The 21552-nt window shown below is 50.1% G+C and overlaps 1 protein-coding gene across 1 annotated transcript in view; it reads left to right on the forward strand.

The window, feature by feature from the left end:
• ADCY2 (adenylate cyclase 2 (brain)) overlaps positions 1-21552 on the forward strand; it is a 388416-nt gene that overhangs the window by 271713 nt on the left and 95151 nt on the right. Inside the window, exons 5-11 of the mRNA XM_006902167.1 lie at positions 1331-1442; positions 6941-7068; positions 10185-10343; positions 11213-11345; positions 13285-13461; positions 15797-15840; positions 17963-18043. Coding sequence (XP_006902229.1) covers positions 1331-1442; positions 6941-7068; positions 10185-10343; positions 11213-11345; positions 13285-13461; positions 15797-15840; positions 17963-18043 — 834 coding nt within the window. The remainder of the gene's footprint in view (positions 1-1330; positions 1443-6940; positions 7069-10184; positions 10344-11212; positions 11346-13284; positions 13462-15796; positions 15841-17962; positions 18044-21552) is intronic.

Below are 21552 nucleotides of genomic sequence, written 5' to 3' on the forward strand. Positions count from 1 at the left end.
TGAGGTGTGGATCTTGCTTGAGTCTTCTGCAGATATTTTTCCAATTTTTCTAGCAACATTTTTTAAAAAGGCTGTCGTTTCCCCACTTAACTGATTTCATCTCCTTGTCAAAAATCAGTTGACTATATGTAGATAAGCTGATTTCTGGGCTCTCAATTCTATTCCATTGATCTATGTGTCTGTCATTGTACCAGTACCATGCTGCCCCAGAATTCTTTTAAAGGCACTCTTTGTCCCATTTTTTCCCCTTCCAGTCATTAAGAACAGAATCTTATTTTTGTTATTTTGGTTCCTCTAGTTTCGGCATTATTATAACATAAATCCATATAATTTAAGTAGTTGTTGTGTGTTGTTGAATTGGAACCCACACATCGCTAACCCTCCAGTGGGTTTTCAGAGGCAGTAAATCGCCTGGCAGGAGATTGTCCATCCATCTCCCACAGAGCAGCTGGTGGATTCGAACCACATGTCTTTGGTATTGCCATGCAGCTTCTTACCACTAGACCAGTGGAGCAAAATTCTAGCAGTGTCAGAAAGTCTCACCTGGGGACCAGACAGACAGGAGGACAGGTGGCAGAAGGCGGGTCCCGGGAACGTCAGTGCAGACCTGGGAGGCTGGCCCTGAGAGGGGAGAACAGGTCTATTGGATGGCAGAATGGAGACCACCTGAGCTGCTGAGCCCTCACGGCCTCTCCATTCCTCCTGGTCTCCTACTGTTGCCATGGTAATGACCTCAAACTTGACGGCTCATAGCAGATGTACTGTCTCAGAGTTCACGCAGCGGAAGTCCGGAGACCAGGGGTTGTAGGGACCAGGTACCCTCTGAGGGAAGACCGTCCCGTGGCTCTCCAAGCCCGAGTGCGCCTGGCTGGCAGCAGGCACACTGCACCTCTGCCTCTTCTTCTGGCCTCTCACCCACTGTCTGCATCTTCCCCTCTTCTGAATCCTACAGGGAAATTCGTCCCTGGGTTGAGCATCTCCTGTGATCGGAGCGAGCCCATCTCTAGAGCCCATGCTCAGTGCCAGCAGCCGAGCCCATGTGGCACATAAGGTCACATCCTGCAGTTCCAGATGGGCCTCTCGTTCAGGGAGGCACCGCTCAACTCACTCCAGCATCTGAGTTATAAAAGGTTCAACCAGAAATAAAAAGTAAACACGTGGGCAAGTTTAGCAGAATGTTCACACATTCCCTTAGCCGAAGAAATGGCATTTTCTCGTGCAAATATAAATATAAAATATGCAAAGTCTATTCTTTTTCTGGGAAGAAATATTTTTACTTCCTTCCTGAAGATAAACGTGCAAACGCTGGTCTTCCCTGTCTGTCCCCCAGCATCCTGTATGCGGACATTGTTGGGTTCACCCGGCTGGCGAGTGACTGTTCCCCGGGAGAGCTGGTCCACATGCTGAATGAACTCTTTGGAAAGTTCGATCAGATTGCGAAGGTGAGTATCCCCGACGGCTGACCACGTGGGGGCCATGTCCCAGCTTGCGTGGACTCTGTCCTTCTCCCCCTCCCTGTAACGTCCTTTGCTTTTTCTTTGGCACCGCTGCTTCTAAAGTCGTTGGATTCCTTTCCCAGTGAACCCCACTGACCCCCGAAGCTGCGGGGAGAAGGGCAGTGCCAACGCACATCAGAGTCACATCTTGTCATCTATTTAAAACTTCTACTCATCTCTAACTCTACACACTCTTAGCAAATGCCCATGCTTGGGTGGTGCGAACAGCTAAGCACTCCACTCCTAGCTGAAAGGTTGACAGTTCCAACCCACCAGAAGTGCTTCAGAAGCGATCTTCTCCTGAAAGGTCACAGCTAGGTTCTCTGTGCCCCGCAGAGAAGGCGGCAGCAGGCAAGATACAGCCAGAGCAGTGAGGTTTGACTCCACACTCTCTACAGCACCCTCATCTGAGCATCTTTATGGCATCCTTACACCAGGGAGATGAAACGGCATTGGTTTCCTCCTGCTTCCACAGCCAACACCACCGGTACCAGCACCGAGGAAATCAAAAGACATAGTGCACTGGGAAAGTCTGTGGTCAGGGAGCTCTCCAGAGTACTGGAGAGCAATGATGTTACCTTAAAGAGTAAGGTGTGCTGCCTCAAGCCGTGTTCTGTGCCATCCCCTGCTATGCATCTGAGAGCTGGGCACTAAAACTGGATAAACAAAGCGCTCTGCTTTGAGGAGTGGTCATGGAGAGGAGTGCTAGGTGTCCCATGGACTTCTAAGTATGTCCTGGAGAAAGTGCAGCCAGCATGCTTCTTGAAGGCCTTCATGGTGAGGCTTTGTCTCACAGACTCTGGGCATGTTGTTATGAGGGGCAGTTCCTTGGGAAGCTGGAGGGTCGGCTAAAGAGAGGAAGACCCTCAACGAGGTGGCCCACACGGTGGCCGCTGCAGTGGGCCCAGGTGTGTCGGAGACTGTGAGGAGGCACGGGGGGACAGGGCTCAGGTCTGTTGCTCACAGGTCACTAAGAGTCGTACATGACGTCACAGCACCTAATAGCACTAACACACCAGGGGCGAGGACCGTGGGTCACGCAGTGCTTCACACGCTCACCTCCCAGCTGAAAGCTCAGTGCCTCGAGCCTGCTGGCCGGTCCACAAGGCACGACGTGGCAGTCTGCTTTCAGAAGGAACAACCCAGGAGTCCTGCGGGCATTTCTCCACTCTAGGGGGTCGCTCTGAGCAGGAGTTCGTTCACGAGCAGAGGACATGGGTGTGGTGTCTGGATGCTCCGTAGATGTGGAATGACCTCCTTTCATCCCTTTCTGCTCCTGAACTCCAGTGCTGAACGGCGCTGTGGAGACCCAGGGCAGGACGAGTGCTGTTGTCCAGTGTGGAGGGGGGACACAGGGTGGAACACGTGCTGTTGTCAGTGTAGAGAGGGAACCCAGGATGGACGTGTGCTGTCATCCAGTGTTGCGGAAAAACTCAGGGCAGGACGCATGCTGTTGTCAGTGGTGACATGGAACGCAGGGCAGGACGCATGCTGTTGTCCAGCTGTTGTCCAGTGGTGAGCAGGGCTGTGGAGACCCAGGGTGGAACACGTGCCAGTCCTGACCAGGACGTCCGCTGTCTTTGGGTTCCAGACACCAGCTGGAGTGCTGTCCGGCCGCGGTAATTCTGAGCCCACTCTTGCCTCTGTTCCGGTCACCCCACAGACCGATGCCCTTTTGCTTACTCCTAACTTAGGGTTTGTACACGTGGGATGCCCCCTTCTGTCCGAGCCCTTCCCTGGCTGTTTTTGGACCGCTGACTCCGGTGACCTTGACTAGAGGAGATTATATGACTGGTCTGCGACAGCCCTCGTTTCTGGGGAAACTGTAACAGACGCCTCGCAGGTGGATGTCTGTGTGGTGTTTGCCTTCCCACGGGCTCGGAGGCTGATCTAGGAGGCTAGACGTCAGGTCCTGGTTGGAGAGGAAGGCGGGGCCTCCCGGTGTCCACTCTGAGGGAGGTGCCTGCCTGTGGCATCTGCTCCCATGCCCCGTGGTGATTAGATGGCCTGTGTCTTCTCTGCCTACATCTGTCAGCTACCTTGTTTAACACAGAAGAGACTGATCTCAGACACAGTCAACACCAAAGTCACCCCACTAACATTACAAAGAAAGCACGTGCCCAGACCACATCGTGGTCTCTACTGCAGGGATTAGGATTCACTGCACATATTCTAGCCAGAGACCGTTCAGCCCCTAACGGTGGCATGTGGTCCTTTGCAGGAAACATCACCATTAGGAAGGCATCTGAAACCATTTGAGAGTGGGGCCCGGCGTGTGCAGGTGCAGGGAGACATTGACGTAATGCTCGCTTCCTTGCCTGCCTTTTGCCTCACCTAAGAGAATGTCTCATCAGCCTAGCCTTTGAATTGTTTCCAACAAAAATATCTCACTAAACAAATTAAAACATGTTATTTATGTACGAGGCATTAATCGTAAATTTCGTTGGCCCTGAAATCTATTTCATATCAACACTATAGACCACCATAGCCAAGCCCTTCTGAAGACACGCAGCTTTGCGATTGTGCCGTCATCACTCCGGGGTCAGCACCCAGAGGTGGTGTGTGACGCTTTCCAGCTGCCCAGGCCAGCTGGAGAGGACTTTAGAAGTCTCCACTGTACAGTGTCCCCTCCTTTCTCTACAAAACCAAAGGCCAGGACAGCTGACTTTGATGGGTGCAAAGCTTTAGAAAAGAAAAATTAAACTTGAAATTTTGGAGTCATGAAAGGTTGCTTTGTTGGATTACTTAGTTTTACTTAAGGCAAAGGGGAACCGAGCAAATCTGCTTCACAGATGTGACCTCTCCCGGTGGGACTTGAAAAGACTTGTGGAATGAAAATGTATACTATTAAATAATTAGTGACTGGGTTCCCCTCAACTGGTAAAGGCATGTGCTGATAACTACACAAAGTTGCCTTTTTATATCAATTGTGCATTTTGTAGCAATAGAAAGGGGAGGTTGTACAGCTTTGAGTATTTACTATGTTTATGTTCTGTGGTAGCAGGAAGTTGTGGGTTACAGAAGAATTCCATCCCTGTTCTGAGATTCTCAACCTAGCGAAACACAGCCAGTGCCTGTGGTAAGGAGGTGACTGCAACCCCAAAGGCACATAGTTCAAATCCACCAGCTGCTCCTTGGAAGAAAGATGGGCAATCTCCTCCCGTTAGATCAAACTGCCTCTGAAAACTCACTGGAGGGTCAGCTATGGGTCAGTTCCGACTCAACCGTACATATCTGGGTATTAAAACAGAAATAGTAAAAATAAGTAGGTAGATGTTAGAGAGAGAGAGAGATAAAATAGATGTGATAGATAGATGTGAGAGAGATAGAAGATAGATGTGAGAGAGATAGAAGATAGATAGATGTGAGAGAGATAGAAGATGATAGACAGATGATAGATAGATAGATAGATAGATAGATAGATAGATAGATAGATAGATAGAGTCTGTCATGCTATACGCAATGACCCTGGTGTCTGATAAAGTCCTGGACGCCCCTCATCATCCCCAGTCCTAACTCACACACTCACACCCACTCCCACTGCAGGGCAGCTGTTCCCTGAATCTTGGGCCTAGTGACAATTCAGGAAGGCCCCAGGACATGGACCCCCTGCGCCTTAACCCAGCAGTTCTCGGGGGACTAAGGGGCAAACATCTACTTCTCCGTGAAGCTAGGACTGGGGGACAATGCCTGACTCCTGCCGCTGCCCTCCATGTCCCTGGATTCCTGGAAAGACCTGTGTCACCTCGTGTGTCCCGTCACCATAAAGGACTGTCCAGGCAGCTCCGTGAGCAGCCTCCCCATCTATTACTGACCCCCGTTACCGTGAAGGAACGTCCAGGCGGCACCTTGCGCGGCCTCCCATCTGTTGTTGGCCAGAGTCCACATACACTGGTCGTCAGTTCCCTGCTGATCGCTCGCTGACGTGTGGGGAGAGCATCATCAGCCAGCGTCTCAGCCCTTGACCCAGCTCTGGGAGTGACCGCTGTACACCTGACCTCACGAACGCCGCTGTCCGGAGCCCTGGTCACCTCTAGACTCGCATCTATGCAGGTCGAATGGGAGGGCAGGGGTGTTAGTGAGGCGTCATTCGCCTTTGAGTTTGTGTTACTGTTGTCTGGAATTACTGCTCTGTTGTGGACCGTGGAGTGGGAACCGCCCCGCAGCTGACCCTCCAGCTGGTGTTTCAGAAGCAGATAAGCGCACGGGAGGAGATTGTCCAACCTGCGGTCGGTGGTGGCGTCGAACCGCGTGCCTTTGGGATTGCAGCGCAGCTTCTTGCCACTGGGCCACCAGAGCTCATTTATAAGAAACTCACTGTCACTGTGTGATCCGCCCCCCGCGGTGTCCCATGGGGGCAGAGAGCTTTGTCTTTCTCTGCACAGCAGCTGGGGAGCTTGAAATGCAGGCCCAGCACTTAACCCGCTGCCCACCGTTTACAGAGTGACCAGTGTGCGTGACAGCGGGCCTCAGTCCTGTCGCGTGGCGTCCACAGCGTGGAGGAGCCTGTGGAAGCTTCATGCACTGAGCGCACTAATTAGATTGACGCCTAATTTCCTTTTTCAAACTTGGCTTCCTTTATCCGTGAGCCTGGGCTTGTTTGAAGGATAAAATGTTTGTGTGTCTTTGCTTTTTATTATTCTATTTTAAAGATGACTCCACAGCTGGTAGAAAAAGTTCTATAGGATGGAAGCTTATTAATTCAGCTGTTTAAATATGATCACTCTCACCCCGGCAAGAAAAACAAAGGAGAGTTTGTCAAATTTGTAAAAAGGTTCCGCCTCAGATGGGAATTGGGTTTTTAATTGCTTGGCGATGTTGAAGGGTGGCTGTTGTCCCGTGGAGATGTTTATCAGAGGATAAAATCGGTGAAGAAGTGAGTGAATGAGACCGAGTGGGGCAGGCAGGCGGGCGAGGCCACTGGGGTTGGACTGAGCTTTGCACCACAGACCAGCCCACAGGACCCTGCTCTGTGTGTCTGTTATTCACCGTCAGCGTTTGATGCATTAATGGGGCAAAGTCTGTTCTTCTCACGTGTAACTCAGTCCAAGACATGCTCTGGATTGATTTTAAAAAGTCCCTTCTGATAGGCTACCTGGTCACGTTAGGCGAGCACACCCATGGACGCACAGGAGTGGTCCCTGGGACCCTCTTCCTCCAGCCCCCCTTTCCCGCCTCCTCCGTGCTTGGTGGGATGTGGATGTGGATGTGGGTGGGGTGGGAGCTGGGGTGGAAGGTCACAGGCCAGCGCTCACTGAGTCCTCGGTCTGGAGGAGCAGCAGTAGCCCTGGTGGGGGTGGCATGTGGGTGGGGTGGGAGCTGGGGTGGAAGGACACTGACCACTGAGTCCTCGGTCTGGAGGAACGGCTATGGCCCGCGGCCCTGGTGGTTGTGGGTCCAGTGGGTGAGGAAAGCCAACTAAGGGGTTGTCCTTCACTCTGCAGGAGAACGAGTGCATGAGAATTAAGATCCTGGGCGACTGCTACTACTGTGTGTCCGGACTCCCCATCTCCCTGCCGAACCACGCCAAGAACTGTGTGAAGATGGGGCTGGACATGTGCGAGGCCATCAAGTAAGTGTGGGCACCTTTCACCTCTGGTCAGCTTAAACAGTGATGTGTGGACACTGCTCTGCTGTCCTCTGTCCTCTGGTCAGTTTAGACAGTGATGTGTGGACACTGCTCTGCTGTCCTCTGTCTGGTCAGCTTAGACAGTGATGCTTGGACACCGCTCTGCTTAGGCCCGTGGTGAGATTAGACAGTGATATGTGGAGCCTTGTTTATTGGCATGTGAATGCAGCTGTTGTTCTGCACCATGGACATGAACCCGGCTCTCAGTGACCCTCTGTAGCTCACCATAGCCCAGCCTGGAGCTGCACCATCCAGACCATCATGTCTGAGCTCAACCTCGTGGCTGTCATCACGGTGTCAGTCCATCTCATCACAATCACCTCACTGACCCTCTCCTCGCCGAGCACGATGCCCTTCTTCAAGGACTGGCCTCTACTGATAACACGGCCAGAGTATTGGGGAGGAGGCGTCCCTGGGCAAGACTTCCTCCCAGGCTGATCGATTTCTTGGTTCTTCGAGCAGTCCACTGTATATTCTGTATTCCTCGGGAACACCGTACACAAAGACATCATCAGTTGTGCGTCTGTTTTCTTCTTCATTGTTCAACTTCAACAAGCGTGTGAAAAGTGTGACTAACTCAGTCCAGACTGAGACCTTTGTCAGTGATTTATGTTGTCATCAACAGCTGTGCATTACAGATAAAACAAAATGCAGGCTCTCTGGGAAGGCTTGTCGTCTTAGTTTCAGCGTGAGAATTCTATCTTTCCTTTTCATTTTTGCTCATTTCCGTGTCTTCTCTCATCCTGAGGCAACATCTGCCCTCTTCGCATCTCTCTTGATTTCAGACACACGCAGTAGCTGCCCGCAGTCTGTAAGACATGACGTCGTTTTTACCATCACATCCAGTGAACCTAAGAATCCGATCTGGAGTGGCTTCGTCTAGCCACACACACTCAGTTCTGTGAATTTAATGTCACTTGATTATCCTTGTTTCCTGAGAGCTCTGGTTTCTTCCTATTCTAGAGAAGGTTCTGGATGCAGAATAGTCATCACCGTCGACCAGTGCAGGATGAAATGATGGGCAAATGTGGCTGTTCCTCGCCAGTTCACTGACGCCGTGGGGTACCCTGCACGGGGACACGAGCCTCAGCTCAGTGCCCAGTGTCCTGAGGGAAGGGCCTCTCGGAAGCCAGCACTGCTCTATCTGTGATAAAGTCTTTGTGTTATGAACTGCATCAGTCAAAGATCTCAGCTGATAGTCGTAAAAGATCTCAGCTGATAGTCGTAAAAGATCTCAGCTGATAGTCATACAAACATAAATGAGAAGGCAGGGATACAAAAGAAGGAGTCTGGAAGGAGAGAGGAGAGCACCATGGCCCCTGTCCTGTTCTCCCCCAGGACGCCCTTTCTTTTTCTGTAGTGAGCCTGGCCTTTTTATCCTTTCCCGGTGTTGAAATGGTACCATCTTATCTGTTACTGAGCCTGTGTCCTGTCAGTCAGTTAAGCCTGGGCTGCCCGCCGATGTCATGTCCGGCATGATAGAACGAAGACACCATGACTTCAGCAGGGGCCGCTTGTTTGTGTCATTTCGTCAGTGACCGCTGCATCCACGGCTGTGCTGTCTGGGGGGGGGTCGTCTCAGCCCTCCCACAGGCCCCTGAGATGCCCCTTGTCCCATCAGTGCCTTGCCTCTGTCCTGAGTCACCCGTGACTGGACACAACCCCTGCCTCACCTTCGTAGTGGTGTGTGGTTGCTGCAGATGCACCTGTCTGGCCCAGATCAATATCTGTCACCCTGCCTTTTCATGCCCTCACGATGCCTTTTTGTGTCTCAGTGAGGGCCTGAGAGGGGCCCAGGGATTGAAAATGTTTTTTAAAGGACTCTGTCTCTTACACATCATTAAAGCTTTTTTTACAGCCTTATTTCCCCTTTTGTGTGTGTGCCAGGATGTGTCCAACTGGAAAGCTTTAATCTTGTAGTTATTTTTAAAAATCCCCATTCATGCCCGAGTCACGGTGAAGCTCACACGTAAGCCGTGTGGCCCTTTTATCGTCAGGCGTAAAACCCGCTGAGAGCTTACATTGTGCTGAAGAGCAAGGGTTCCTGACGGCCCAGACCGTGTCTGATAACGGGGTGTCTCAGACGCGGGCTCAGGGTTTACAGAATCACGCTGGGACGTGGAGCCTGCCAAGCTCTCGAGCTCTCTGAGAATGGTGTCCCAGACGGTGTCTGACCTAGGGGGCCCAGAATAAGATGGAAGGACGGGTGTCAGCCCAATAGTGCTCAGACATGATATGGGAACCCCAGACACTGGTCTGAGAAGCTGTGTCCTCACCAGGCCTGGCTGGCTCGTCCCTACTAACCAGGGCACTGGGGCGTCTGGACCATCTGCGATGACAGGACAGAACGGCGGCCTTTCTCAGCTCCTGCCCCTCCGGTGTCCTGGGAGGGATTCCTGTAGACGTTGCTGACAGCCTGAGAAAGTGCAGTCAGCAGAAAAGAGAAAGGGCCTCCTTCAGAGACTAGGGGGGCTGAGCGAGGGCTGCTGGGACAGAGGCGCCATGGTGGGGCCACAGCCAACAGAAATGTGCTCCTTGCCATTTAAGAAGCCAGCGGTCCCAGCTCTGGGGGAGGCCCTCTGTCTGTGTGGGTGGTGGGCGGGGGTCCTGGTCTCCAGCATCTGCAGGTCAGGGCTCCCTGGAGACTGTGCACCTGGCCTGCTGGTGTCAGAGAGCTTCCTCATGCAGGGTCCAGGCGTGAAGGCCACCTGCCCTCCTGGCTGATCGACACTTACTGCTGCTGGAGTTCCCCCAGGCCAGCCACTTCCCACCCCTTTATCATCGGGGGGGGGTGTTTCTGACAGAGGTGGGGTTAAGGCCCTATCTGCCAGCCTCTCCCTTTATCTGACAGGCTAGGGGACATTACACCCAAGATGTCCCTTACAGAGGTGAGGTTAAAGAACACTGCCTTCCACCCTAATCCCCATGGTTTGTGGGACCTTGGGGGACCCTGGCATAGCTCCCACATGATATCATTCCAAACATGAAGTGTATTTTGGGGAACACGGTGCGTACGTGCCAGGGACTAACTGGGTCACGATGTCACCTTCCTCCTGCAGAAAAGTGAGGGACGCAACGGGCGTGGACATCAACATGCGTGTGGGCGTGCACTCAGGCAACGTGCTGTGTGGTGTCATCGGGCTGCAGAAGTGGCAGTACGACGTGTGGTCACACGACGTCACACTGGCCAACCACATGGAGGCCGGAGGGGTCCCGGGGTAAGGGCGCCACACCCCCCTCCACATGCAGGACCGGGTGGCAGGGGCAGGTCCGCGCTGCACAGTCAGTGGTCAGGGGCTCCTCTCTCCCACTTAGCACCTCCCTGCTCGCTCACAGTGTCCCCAGCATTTCCCAGTGAAACCTGGACCCTACCACTCCAATGACCATTGACCAACAGCTGTGGGCAGAGCCCGTTTTCCATACTTTGTACAAAGTATATGTGATTTGGATTTCTCAGTCCACATAAGCTCCCCTGTGACTTAGTTTCCTATGAGTGTTATACGGGGAGAGGTTAGTTCCTTATGAGCGTTATACGGGGAGATGCATTTACATTCTTCCTTTCTTATGGATTTATGACGAGTGAACGGACTTAAATAAGAGTATTATATCCAGAATCCCCATCTCCCTGTTGCTTCTGGCCCCTGAAGCCAAGCCTCCTTCCACCTCCAGTCAGCATAGTGTTTTTCCAGACAGGAGAACCTGGTAGAAAAGCTCTCTGGGAGGAAGGGAGGAGTGGAGAGACGCACGTTCATACCAGTCAGCACATGTCTCAGAAGACAATCAATGAAAACTCAGTGTCATCAAGCGTCCTCTGCTCCCACAGCCCCAGGCTCCCGGCAGGCTCCTGGGAGGGGCTGGGGGCCCCAAGTCCTGGAGCATCTTCCTGGAGCAGCACTTACTAGAAAGTAGCGTTTCATGACAGTCTCTCTTCTCTGGACACAAAGTAGCCCCACCACTTGGTGCGGGGGTGGGGAGCCCCACCACTTGCTGCGGGGGGGTGCGGGTGTGGGGAGGGTGCACAATTGACCAAGCGCCTCCCTCTTCCTCACTGCGTGCGTGCTGACCTGAATTTTACATGGACATCCAGGCGTGTCCACATCTCCTCTGTCACCTTGGAGCATCTCAACGGAGCCTACAAGGTGGAGGAGGGAGACGGTGACATCCGGGACCCGTATCTGAAGCAGCACCTGGTGAAAACCTACTTTGTCATCAACCCCAAGGTCAGTGTCACTGTCAAGGGTCTGAGATGGGCTTTGTCATCTGAGGATGGAACAGGGATTCCCTGGGCTCTAAAGATAGTGTGTGTGGCTACCAACCAAAAGGTTGTGGGTTCAAGTTCAACCAGAGGCATGTCAGAGGGAAGGCTTGAGGGTTGACTTTCAAACCTTCAGCCACTGAGAACACAGGGCGAGTTCCTGACAGGCCCGGGGCCACTCAGAGTCTGGCAGCGATGCCTTCTGGGAGAGGGGAAGCAGTTTATGATTAATAAAGGGTTAGTGTCATTCTTCAGTGGTTTTTGGCTCTAAAATAATGTTTTTAAAGAAACCAAATCCAAAGTCATTGCCAGGGAGGCAGAACCAATTCATAGCTGGCCCTTCAGGGGAGTTTCAGAGACTGTAAATCACACTGGAGGAGACTCCCCATCCTTCTCCCAGGAGGCAGCTGGTGGATTCGAACCACTGGAAGAGCACCGGGTTTGGGTTGGCAGCACAGACGCCTGGCCACTGCCCCGCAGGGTCACATAAGATAACATTGAATATGTGCAGTAACTCCACTACGGTGGCAGAGGGCAGCCTTTGCAAACATCAGTATAAACTGCCATTAAAGAAACTCGTGGATGGAGCCACTTGTCTGAAGACACTGTGACTTCTTGGTGTCGGGTCCCTGTGTGTCTGCCCTGGTGGGTGACACTTCAGACCACCTCACAGTGGGCTCAGGCTGGAGAACCCCGCAAGTGGGACACTGATTATGGACCAGGTGCCTCTGGGTGTTAACAGCTGGTGAGACCACAGCGGAGGGCAGTGGACAGATGAGAAAGGGGCACTTGTGTAAGGACAGCCATCTCCCATGTACAAAGCTGTGTGCGTGCTTGTGTACAAAACCCCTCCATCTGGCTACAGAGACCCTGTCACAGAGACCGAATCCCACTGCTCCGAGCATCGCACAGTGCTCTCACCGCCTCAACGCCAAGTTCAGAGCAGAGCAGGCAACACCCCCCATCCCTGCTTACAAGTTAAGAATCTAAAACTCAGAGAAGCCATGGGCCAGTCAGTCCTGGATTATCGTTTCATCCTCTGTGCAGTGCGAACCCACAGCTTTCAGTTAGCAGCCAACACTTTCCACCTGTGACGCCAGGTGTCTTCAAGGCTTTTTAGAAGCCCTCAGAGCCAAGGCCCTGGATTAGACCTGACTCCCAGCTGACCCTCCACTGGGTTTTGGAGCTGTCAGGTCACACGGGAAGAGTGTGTCCATCCTCGTCCTGCAGAGCCGCTGGTGGACCTGATCGTCAGCGAAGCAGGGCCTCTGGTGTGCAGCCCCCTGTGGACCACGCTCCAGAGTCGCCTTAGGGAAACCCAGCCGCCGGGCAGTGGGACAACGGATGAGTGACCTCACGAGCTTTGCTTGATGGAAACGCCCATTGGAAGGGCTGTGGCCTTGCCCTAGTTCTAATTGCAGACAGGTTTTTCTCTAGGAGGCTCTGCTGCCCAAACCGCTTCACCCCAACAAGCCTGATGGAACGAGAACAGCAGCCTTAGTGTGTATAGGGGCCATGTCAGGGGTCAGCAGACAGAGTGGCCTCTGAAAGGTCATCCTAGACCAGTGGGGCTCCTTGCAGGCCTGAGGGGGTGCCAGGCTCCCAGCAGGAAGATCAGGTGTGTGATGGCCCGGCAACTGTCAGAGTTTTTCCTCCTCGGAGGCCTGGGCAGGTGCCAGGTGCCAGCGGGAAGACTTAGGTACAGGGTGGCCCAGAGCTGTCAGAGTTCTTCCTCCTCGGAGGCCTGGGCAGGTGCCAGGTGCCAGCGGGAAGATGGGGTGTGTGGTGGCCCAGCTGCTGTCAAGGGTGCTTCCTCCTTGGAGACCTGGGCAGGTGCCAGGTGCCAGCGGTCAGATCGGGCATGTGGTGGCCCGGCTGCTGTCATCACTGTTTCTTGCCTCCAGGGAGAACGGCGGAGCCCCCAGCATCTCTTCCGGCCTCGCCACAACCTGGACGGAGCCAAGATGCGGGCGTCGGTGCGCATGACTCGCTACTTGGAGTCCTGGGGGGCGGCCAAGCCCTTCGCACACCTGCACCACAGAGACAGCATGACCACTGAGAACGGCAAAATCAGCACCACGGTAGGTCTGCTGGGCACTGGGGGCCAGTGCCGGGGGTAAAGGTCCTCAAAATAGGAGCTGGAGAGGCTGGGGGACCACAGTCTCCCCCCTAGGGGGGGACCCGTTAGCCAGCTGTCAGGAAGCATCAAAGTACAGAGAAATGAACCCTAAGGTTTATACATGACTCGTTCTGCTGCGTGCAAGGAGAGTAGTTTTTATTGTTTGGGGTTTGTTTGTTTTTTTTTATATATAAATTTGTATTTTGTGCTGATTGCCTTACAAAGCTCCTATACATTGTTTTTCACACCAGATCTTTCCCATTTCCTTTACCCACCCCTCCCTCCACCCGTCAGATTGTGCGACCCTGTGATTACTCCCCGCCCATCCTCACCCCTGCTTCTAACTTCCCCCTCTTGGATCCTCATTAACATTTTACTAATTGTCTTTTGATTTCTACAAAATCTTACGTAGTATTTGCCCTTATGGGACTGAGCTAGTTCACTCAGCATAATGCTCTCCAGTACCTCCCAAATTACGTAGAGATTTTCCAAGCCATTGCTCCTGCGTGCTGCATAGTATTCCGTCATGTGAATGTCCCATAATTTCTCAGTCCATTCCATTGTGGTTGGACATTTGGGCTGTTTCCATGTTCTTGTGATGTGAATAATGCTGCTATGAACATTGGTGTGCAAATCTCAGTTTGTGCCTCAGTTCTCATTTTCTTGGGGTATATTTCAAGAGTGGGATGGCTGGGTCATACAGAATTTCTATGTTCGGCTTCTTGAGAAAACGTCAAAGTGCCTTCCAGAGTGGCTATACCATTTTACAATCCCACCAACAGTGTATAAGAGTTCCTACCTCACCACATCTTCAAGGAGAGTGTTTTTAAAAACAAGCATCCCAAAATAGGCTAGTTGCAAAGGTTAAAAAGAGAAACTTTCAAATGAGCTGAAAACTGTGATAGAATAATTTTTGGTCTGATAATTTCACACACAACGTTTCGCCAAGCAGTAGGCAGGGCAGTAGGGTGTAAAGGGACCGCAGGAACATTCCCACTCCTCAGATACAAGATCAAAAGAAAGGATTTGCCCAGGAACCGAGCTCGGAAAGCCCTGTCTCTCTGTGGAAACGGAGAATAGAGGAGACGAATGGGAAGGTGTGGACATACGGTGAGGGCGTGAGAGGAGGGCCGCCACATTGTGGGGACTGTGATCAGTGTCGAGAGAAAGAATGCGTGTGGACTGGTGGATGGAAAACCCATGTGCTCTGGTAGCTTCCACTCCAATCGGAGGAGACTGGAAAGGAATGACGGGGTGCCGCCCGACATGGTGAACTTAGATTGTGGAGGTGAAGAGTATTGATCACCCCGTGGGTTGTTAAAGAATGAGCAGATCTGTGTTAAAGGAAGTTCAGCCAGGGTACCCTTTAAAGGCAAGCACGGTGAGACTTGTCCTTATCTGCCTTGGACCTGTTGTCAAGAGAGCCCAGGCCTCAGGAAAAGAGGGGCGTCAGTAAAACAGAGGAGGACGCTTAACGGGAGAGATTAACACAGCAACCGCAGTGGGCGTGAGCAGGCTGGAAATCGGGGGGATGGCGCAGGACAGGGGTGCGTCCAGGTCTGTTGTACGTAACAGCAGTGTGAATTGCAGGCCCCTGGGCAGCACCTGACGTCCACAGCACGGTGAGTGGATGTCATGAATGTGCTGGAGTTGTTGTGAACCGCCGAGTCGGAGCCGACCCATAGCTGACTCTCCGTCGGGTTCAGAGTCGGTTAATAATCACACGGGAGGAGTCTGCCCACTCTTCTCCCACGTACTGGAGTAGACGCTTAAAGATGGCACACTTTACGTTCTGTGGATGTTGTTGTTGTTAAGTGCCGTGGAGTCATAGATGACTCATAGCGACCCTGTGAACAAAAGACCTGAACACTTGTCTAACGTTCATCGTTTTTCCAAGTTCATAGAGTTTCCGGAGGCAAGCTATTTCGGAAGTGGATGGCACTCCTGCTTCCAAGACTGTTTTACTTGGGAAGCTCCACCAAACACCGTCCACCATGGGTAGCCTTTATCACATTTGACACATCAGTGGCACAGTGTTTAGCTTCACAGCAACCATGAGTTACCTCTGTACAGAAAAGGATAAGCTTCTGAAAATGCTTTCCTAAGAATAAGCAAAATAATAACATCAGGTTCTTTTTCTAAAACTTGAATACATTGCTTTCTTCCTTGTATGTATTGTACCGTAATAAAAAAAAGATACTTTCCATGGTAAAATAAAAAATGTTAAGCGTTAGCCAATTGCAAACTTATTCTTGAAATAAGTCTGTGGCCACTAATAAGTCTTCCTTTTGTACTAGGACGTACCCATGGGCCAGCACAATTTCCAGAATCGCACCCTAAGGTACGGTGAGCCTTCTCCGCCTCGCTTCTCAAGGCCTGCTTGTATTTTCTTGGGGAAAGTAATTCTCATCAGTTATGGTAATTTTGAAGGCTCCTTCTAGAGAGCAGCTCCTTGTGAAAATTGCTTTCAGGTTCTGAAAATAGCACTATTAGTAAAGAGTGATTAGCATTCAGAAAGGAGCCAGAAAACAGGGCAGCACAGGGAAACCCTTCAGAACTTGAAGTTGTTTTCCTAACAAGACTTAGCTTGGCATTTCCGTGTAGCCAAAAATTTAATTTTCTTAAGAAGAGCATAGTGTCTGAGTTCTGTCTTTTTAGTGTGGATTCCAGGAAGCAAGGCCACATAAGACATAATTGTAACCAAGTCAGGGACCCCTCACCCCCATGCTGGAGGAGAACTCAGCCCCACTAGGCTGTCAGCAGTTGATATCTTGGAAGCCGATCACCAGGCCTTTTTTCAAGGAGCCTGTGGGTGGACATGAACCACCCACCTAGTGGTTAACAGAGGCCTGCGTTACCTCTCTGTTCCATCCAGGGACTCCCTCGACAGAATTAGCCTGGCCTGCAGAGTGAAGAGAATGGGTGTCCGCTCAGGACAGAGGCCCTGGACTGTCCATACTTGTCACCAATCCCACTGCTTCCGGTCAATCCTGGCCCCCAGCGAGCCTCCTTGAGGTCTCCACAGACCCCCTGACCCTCCCGTTGGTGCCAGTACCCCCCGGGGAATCAGCTCAGGGATCCCCCTCCTCTCCAGGCCTCTTCTGGGCTCTGAGCTCAGGGTTTTGGTTAACGGGACTGGGCTCCGAGATCCGGGGCCTCCTGCTGTAGAGGACGCTCTGGTGACGTGGTCGGTCAGGAGTTGAGTTGCTAACATCCAGGCTGAGTTCCTCTGGAGCTTTGAATAAGCCAGCGGCTCCTGGGGGGAAGATGGGTGATTTACAGCCTCCGAAACCGACTGCAGGGTCAGCGAGGGGGGGTTCCAGAGGGATAGCAATTAGTGATAAGAAGCGAGGATGTCCGCAGAAAGGCTTGGAGCTCGCCAGCCTGCTTCTCCACGGGGAAACCCACTTCTAGACAGAAAGGGGGGAAATGGCAGGCTCCATTATCTACACTTCGTAGAGAGAAGTGACCGTGATTACTGTACCACTTGTGAAACTGTGACAGCAGAGCACAGCGTTCAAGAGTCTGTCTGTGGTCCCAGGAACCAACAGGTCAGGAGATGCACTGCACAGGGAAAGTCTGAAGTCAGGGTCCAGTCCAAATCATTGAGCAGTAATGATGTCAGTTTGAGGACTAAGGTGCATCTGATTCCGGACATGGTCTTTCTGGTCACTTTCTGTGTATCTGAGAGCTGGGCAGTGACTAAGGATGACGGAAGAAAAATCGATGCCTTTGCGCTGTGGTGCTGGAGAAGAGCGCTGACCATCCCACGGACGGTCAAGAGGACAAACATGTCTTCTTGGTGAAAGGGAAGCCAGAAAGTTGCCTAGATGCAAGGATGAGGAAACTTCTTCTCACATACTTGGGGGATGTTGCTAAGAGAGGCTGTTCCTCGGAGAGGGACATCATGCTCGGAAGAGTGGAGGCTGAGTGAAGGAGAGGGAGACCCTCACTGGGAGACCCTCCGTGCGACGGATTGACGAGGTGACTGCTGCAGAGGCCTCAAGTGTGTCAGTTGATGAGGATGGCACAGCTAGGACAGGGCTCAGAGCTCTTGTTCAGATGGTTCTGTGGGGCGCACTTGACTCCATGGTACCTCAGTGGAACAACAGCTGGTCAGAAGGGTCCTGTGTGGCGAACGCTGGCCCCTTGTCCAAGCATGCGCCTGCCTCTCCGTGCTGCGTTCAGTGCCGGCACTGCCGCCACAGCAAGTGAGCACTGAGGTCCGTCCTGGCCAGACCAGACCCCCAGCAGAGTGCTCAGTCCGCAGAGGGGGCTGCCCACCATACGGAGAAGCTTCTTTATAAACTGCTGGGCGGTGGTGGCTCGGGGGCTTCCCTCCTTTATGTCTTTCTATACTTTATGAACAGCATTAAATAGAAATGTTGACATCATAGGCAAATAGCCTTACTATTTCCCTATGTATTCATTAACATTTTGCCCATGTTCCTTTTTTTTTATAGAACCAAATCACAAAAGAAAAGATTTGAAGAAGAATTGAATGAAAGGATGATTCAAGCTATTGATGGAATCAATGCTCAAAAGTGAGTACGTGTGGGGAGACGTGTGTTTGTGTGTAAGCTTTTTTAAAAACTTTGTATCTTTTATTGTGAATGCAAGTAAAAATTTGAACGTAGTATCTGTTTTTCAGTCATTCAGACCCATTTTTTCTTTACATATCAATTGCTATTACAATGTCTGATTTGTGTCTTACTTCCCGTCGGCTTGCCTTCTACCTCACTTCGTAGCTATTACTATGTTCACACCTCCCTCCCTCCCTTCCTCTCTGTCCATTGTGATCATCTCAGAATGATTCTCTTTCACTGAATGAAAGCCAAAAAAAAAAATAAGTGAATAAAAGATGCATGTGTAGCAAATATAAAGAAAAAAATAAGAGTAATTCTTTCTCCGTGTAAACACTTCCTTAATTTTTTATAATATCGGTCATGTTCCAAAAGTGTCCTTTTGAAACCAACTTAAGTAACTTGGCATAATATCCTGTAAATTCAACCCTGTTATGCAGTGTTTTGAAAAATACCTTCCTTCTTTAAAAAAGTTTGGTTGTGACCAAAAACATTCTTCTATGTGGTACAGCACTGGTCTGTCCACTTGCTGTACAGGGGGTAACTCGTGGCTGCTGTGATGCTGAACACTGTGACACTAATGTGTCAAATGTGATAATGGTCACCCGTGGTGGACGGTGTTTGGTGGAGCTCCCCGATTTAAACAAGCTTGGAAGCAGGAGTGGCATCCACTTCTGAAGTAGCTTGCCTCCGGAAACTCTATGAACCTGGAGAAACAATGAAAGTTATACAAGTGTTCAGGTCTTTTGTTCATAAGGTCGCTCTGAGTCATCCATGACTCGATGGCACTTAACAACAACAATAATAACAACTTTAAAATACTGTATTTGATATTGGTTTGCATACAAGATTCTTATACATAGTGTTTTGTTTCTATATATTGTGTTTCATAGAATCAGTCCCATACATTGTGTTTTATAAAATCAATCACCTTTGGTCCATGCCCATCACTCCCCCACTCTTTCAGATCCCCACTGAATCCGCCCAGTTTCTTCAACCACTCACTCTGCCCACATAACTCTGTTCCCTCAAGCTTCTCCCCCTTCCCCACCCGTACAGCCCCTCTTCCCTCCCCTTCCACCTTTGGACTTTTGTACATATCTTACTAGTAATCCATCTATTTTTACAGTAATGCTCTTACGCAGTATGTATGTTTGTGAGACTAAGTTCACGCAATGTAATGCTTTCCAGCCTCTCCCATGTTACATGGTATTTTTCAAAACCATTGCTTCTGAATGCTGCATAGTATTCCATCATGTGAATGCACCATGATTTCTCAGTCCGTTCGTTTGTTGATGGACATTTTGGCTGTTTGCATTTTCTTGCTATTGTGAATAATGTGTTGTTATGAACATCAGTGGTACAAATCTCCATTCATGTCTCCGTTCTATTTTCCTTGGGGCATGTACCTAGCAGAGGAATAGCTGAATCCTATGGAATTTCTATGTTCTGTTTTTTCAAGGAAACACCAAACTGCCTTCCAGAGTGGTTGTACCATTTTACAATCCCACCAACAGTGTGTGAAAGTTCCAATCTCTCCACATTCTCTCCAACAGGTCCTGCTTGCTGTCCTGTTAAAGTTTGTTACTGCCACTGGGGTGAGATGGTATCTCAGTGTGGTTTTGATTTGCCTTCTTATTATTGCCAGTGATTTTGAGCATTTCTTTGTGTGTCTGTTGGCCATCTGAATGATCTTCCTCTTGAAAAAGTGTTTCCACGTCTTTTGCCCATTTTGTAATTGGCTTATCAGTCGTTTTCTTCTGGAAACTCTGTAGAATTGTGTAAACTTTTGTTATAAGACCCTTGACTGAGATGACATTGTCAATTTTTTTCCCCAGTCAGTAGGGTTTCTTTTTACCTTATTGAAAAGAGGAGTATTTTTGTTGTAGATTTTTATTTTTTTAATACTGATTTATTTACAAAACTTGAATACATTGCTTTTCACACAAGATCCTCCCCATTTCTTTGACCACCATCACCACCCGTCGAATTATGCAATCCTATGATTAACTCTCCACCCCCCTGCCCATCTTCACCCCTCTGCTCCCACCCTCTCCCCCATGATAGTGATTTTAAGCAGTATTTGTCCTTGTGTGACAGAGTTAGTTCACTCATCATAATGCTCTCCAGTCCCTCCCAAGTTAGGTAGTGATTTACAAAGTCACTGCCCTGTACCACAACTTCTCAGTCCATTTATTTGTGTTTGGACATCTAAGCTGTTTCCGTGTTCTTACGATGGTGAATAATGCTGCTGTGAACATCGGGGTACAAGTCTCCATTTGAGCCTCAGTTCTCATTTTCTTGAGTATATTCCAAGCAATAGAATAGCTGCTCATATGGGATTTCTATTTTCAGCTTTTTGAGGAAGTGCCAAACAGCCTTCTTTAGAAGGTCCCATTCATCGGTTTTATCCTCTGCTGATTGTGCATTTCTGGCTGTATTTTCCAAGCTTTTTATACCATAGACTAGGCCTCTTCAGTTTGGTCCCATTTTGGAACTCACGAGCTTTTATGGTTTGGGGCTTTACCCCTCGGTCTCTGCTGCACCCTGAGTTGATTTTTTTTGTATGGCGTGAGATGTGGATCCCACTTCAGCTCCGCCAGGAGAAGGGTAGACAGACTCCTCCCCTGCAGTTAACTACTTCCGAAAAGTCACCCGAGGGTTCTGACTCGACAATGCACAACTCAACAACAACCATTAGTTTAAAAGGTAGTTATTGCCTCAATTTTTACTTTTAAAAAAATTATTCACAATTAAAAAAAAAAAGAAGAGAGTATTTTAAAGAGTATTCTTTTTTTTTATTAAATTTTATTAGTTTTAATGAGCATTTACAGGGATTTGGGGTTTTCATTCCTTCATTGCTGCACCATTCTCTCTACCCTCCTCCCCAGTTTGTTCTTCTTCTCCGCCATCCAAATGTCTGTTTTAATTGTCCAATTGCCACAGTGCTTGTCAAAGTCAGTTCTGATTAATCTCCTTTGTCGGTGTGTCCTTTGCCATTCCCTATCACTTCTACCTGAGAGAGACTTCACCCTGTTAAAGAGTATTCTTGCATTCCTAATTGACAGCTATCTCATCTTTCACACCCATCTGAAAATATCATCTTTTCCATTAAGTATTTCACCACAAGCCCAATAGCTAAGGTGCCTCCGAGAATCCATTCATTATATTCCCAAGGTCATTCCTTTTTAAAAAATCCTGGGTCCTTTCTGGAAAATATGCATGCAACTGAAATGTTCAGCACAGACAACATCCACACAGGATCCCATCTCATGACACAATTTTCACACACACACACACACACATGAACTCTTTGACAGAAGGAATCATTACAAAGACAATCGCTTTGCTTTAAGTCAGTCGCGGTGGTACTTGACTCACCTGTTTGCTGTCAGTCATCTCATGTCTGTGTGTAAGTCTGGGGAACCTGTTTGTATATCTCCATGTGCCTTCATACTGAAGGAGGCTTA

Source organism: Elephantulus edwardii, unplaced genomic scaffold, assembly GCF_000299155.1.
Source record: "Elephantulus edwardii isolate Elephantulus edwardi_28Jun2011 unplaced genomic scaffold, EleEdw1.0 scaffold00375, whole genome shotgun sequence".
Taxonomy (NCBI): domain Eukaryota; kingdom Metazoa; phylum Chordata; class Mammalia; order Macroscelidea; family Macroscelididae; genus Elephantulus; species Elephantulus edwardii.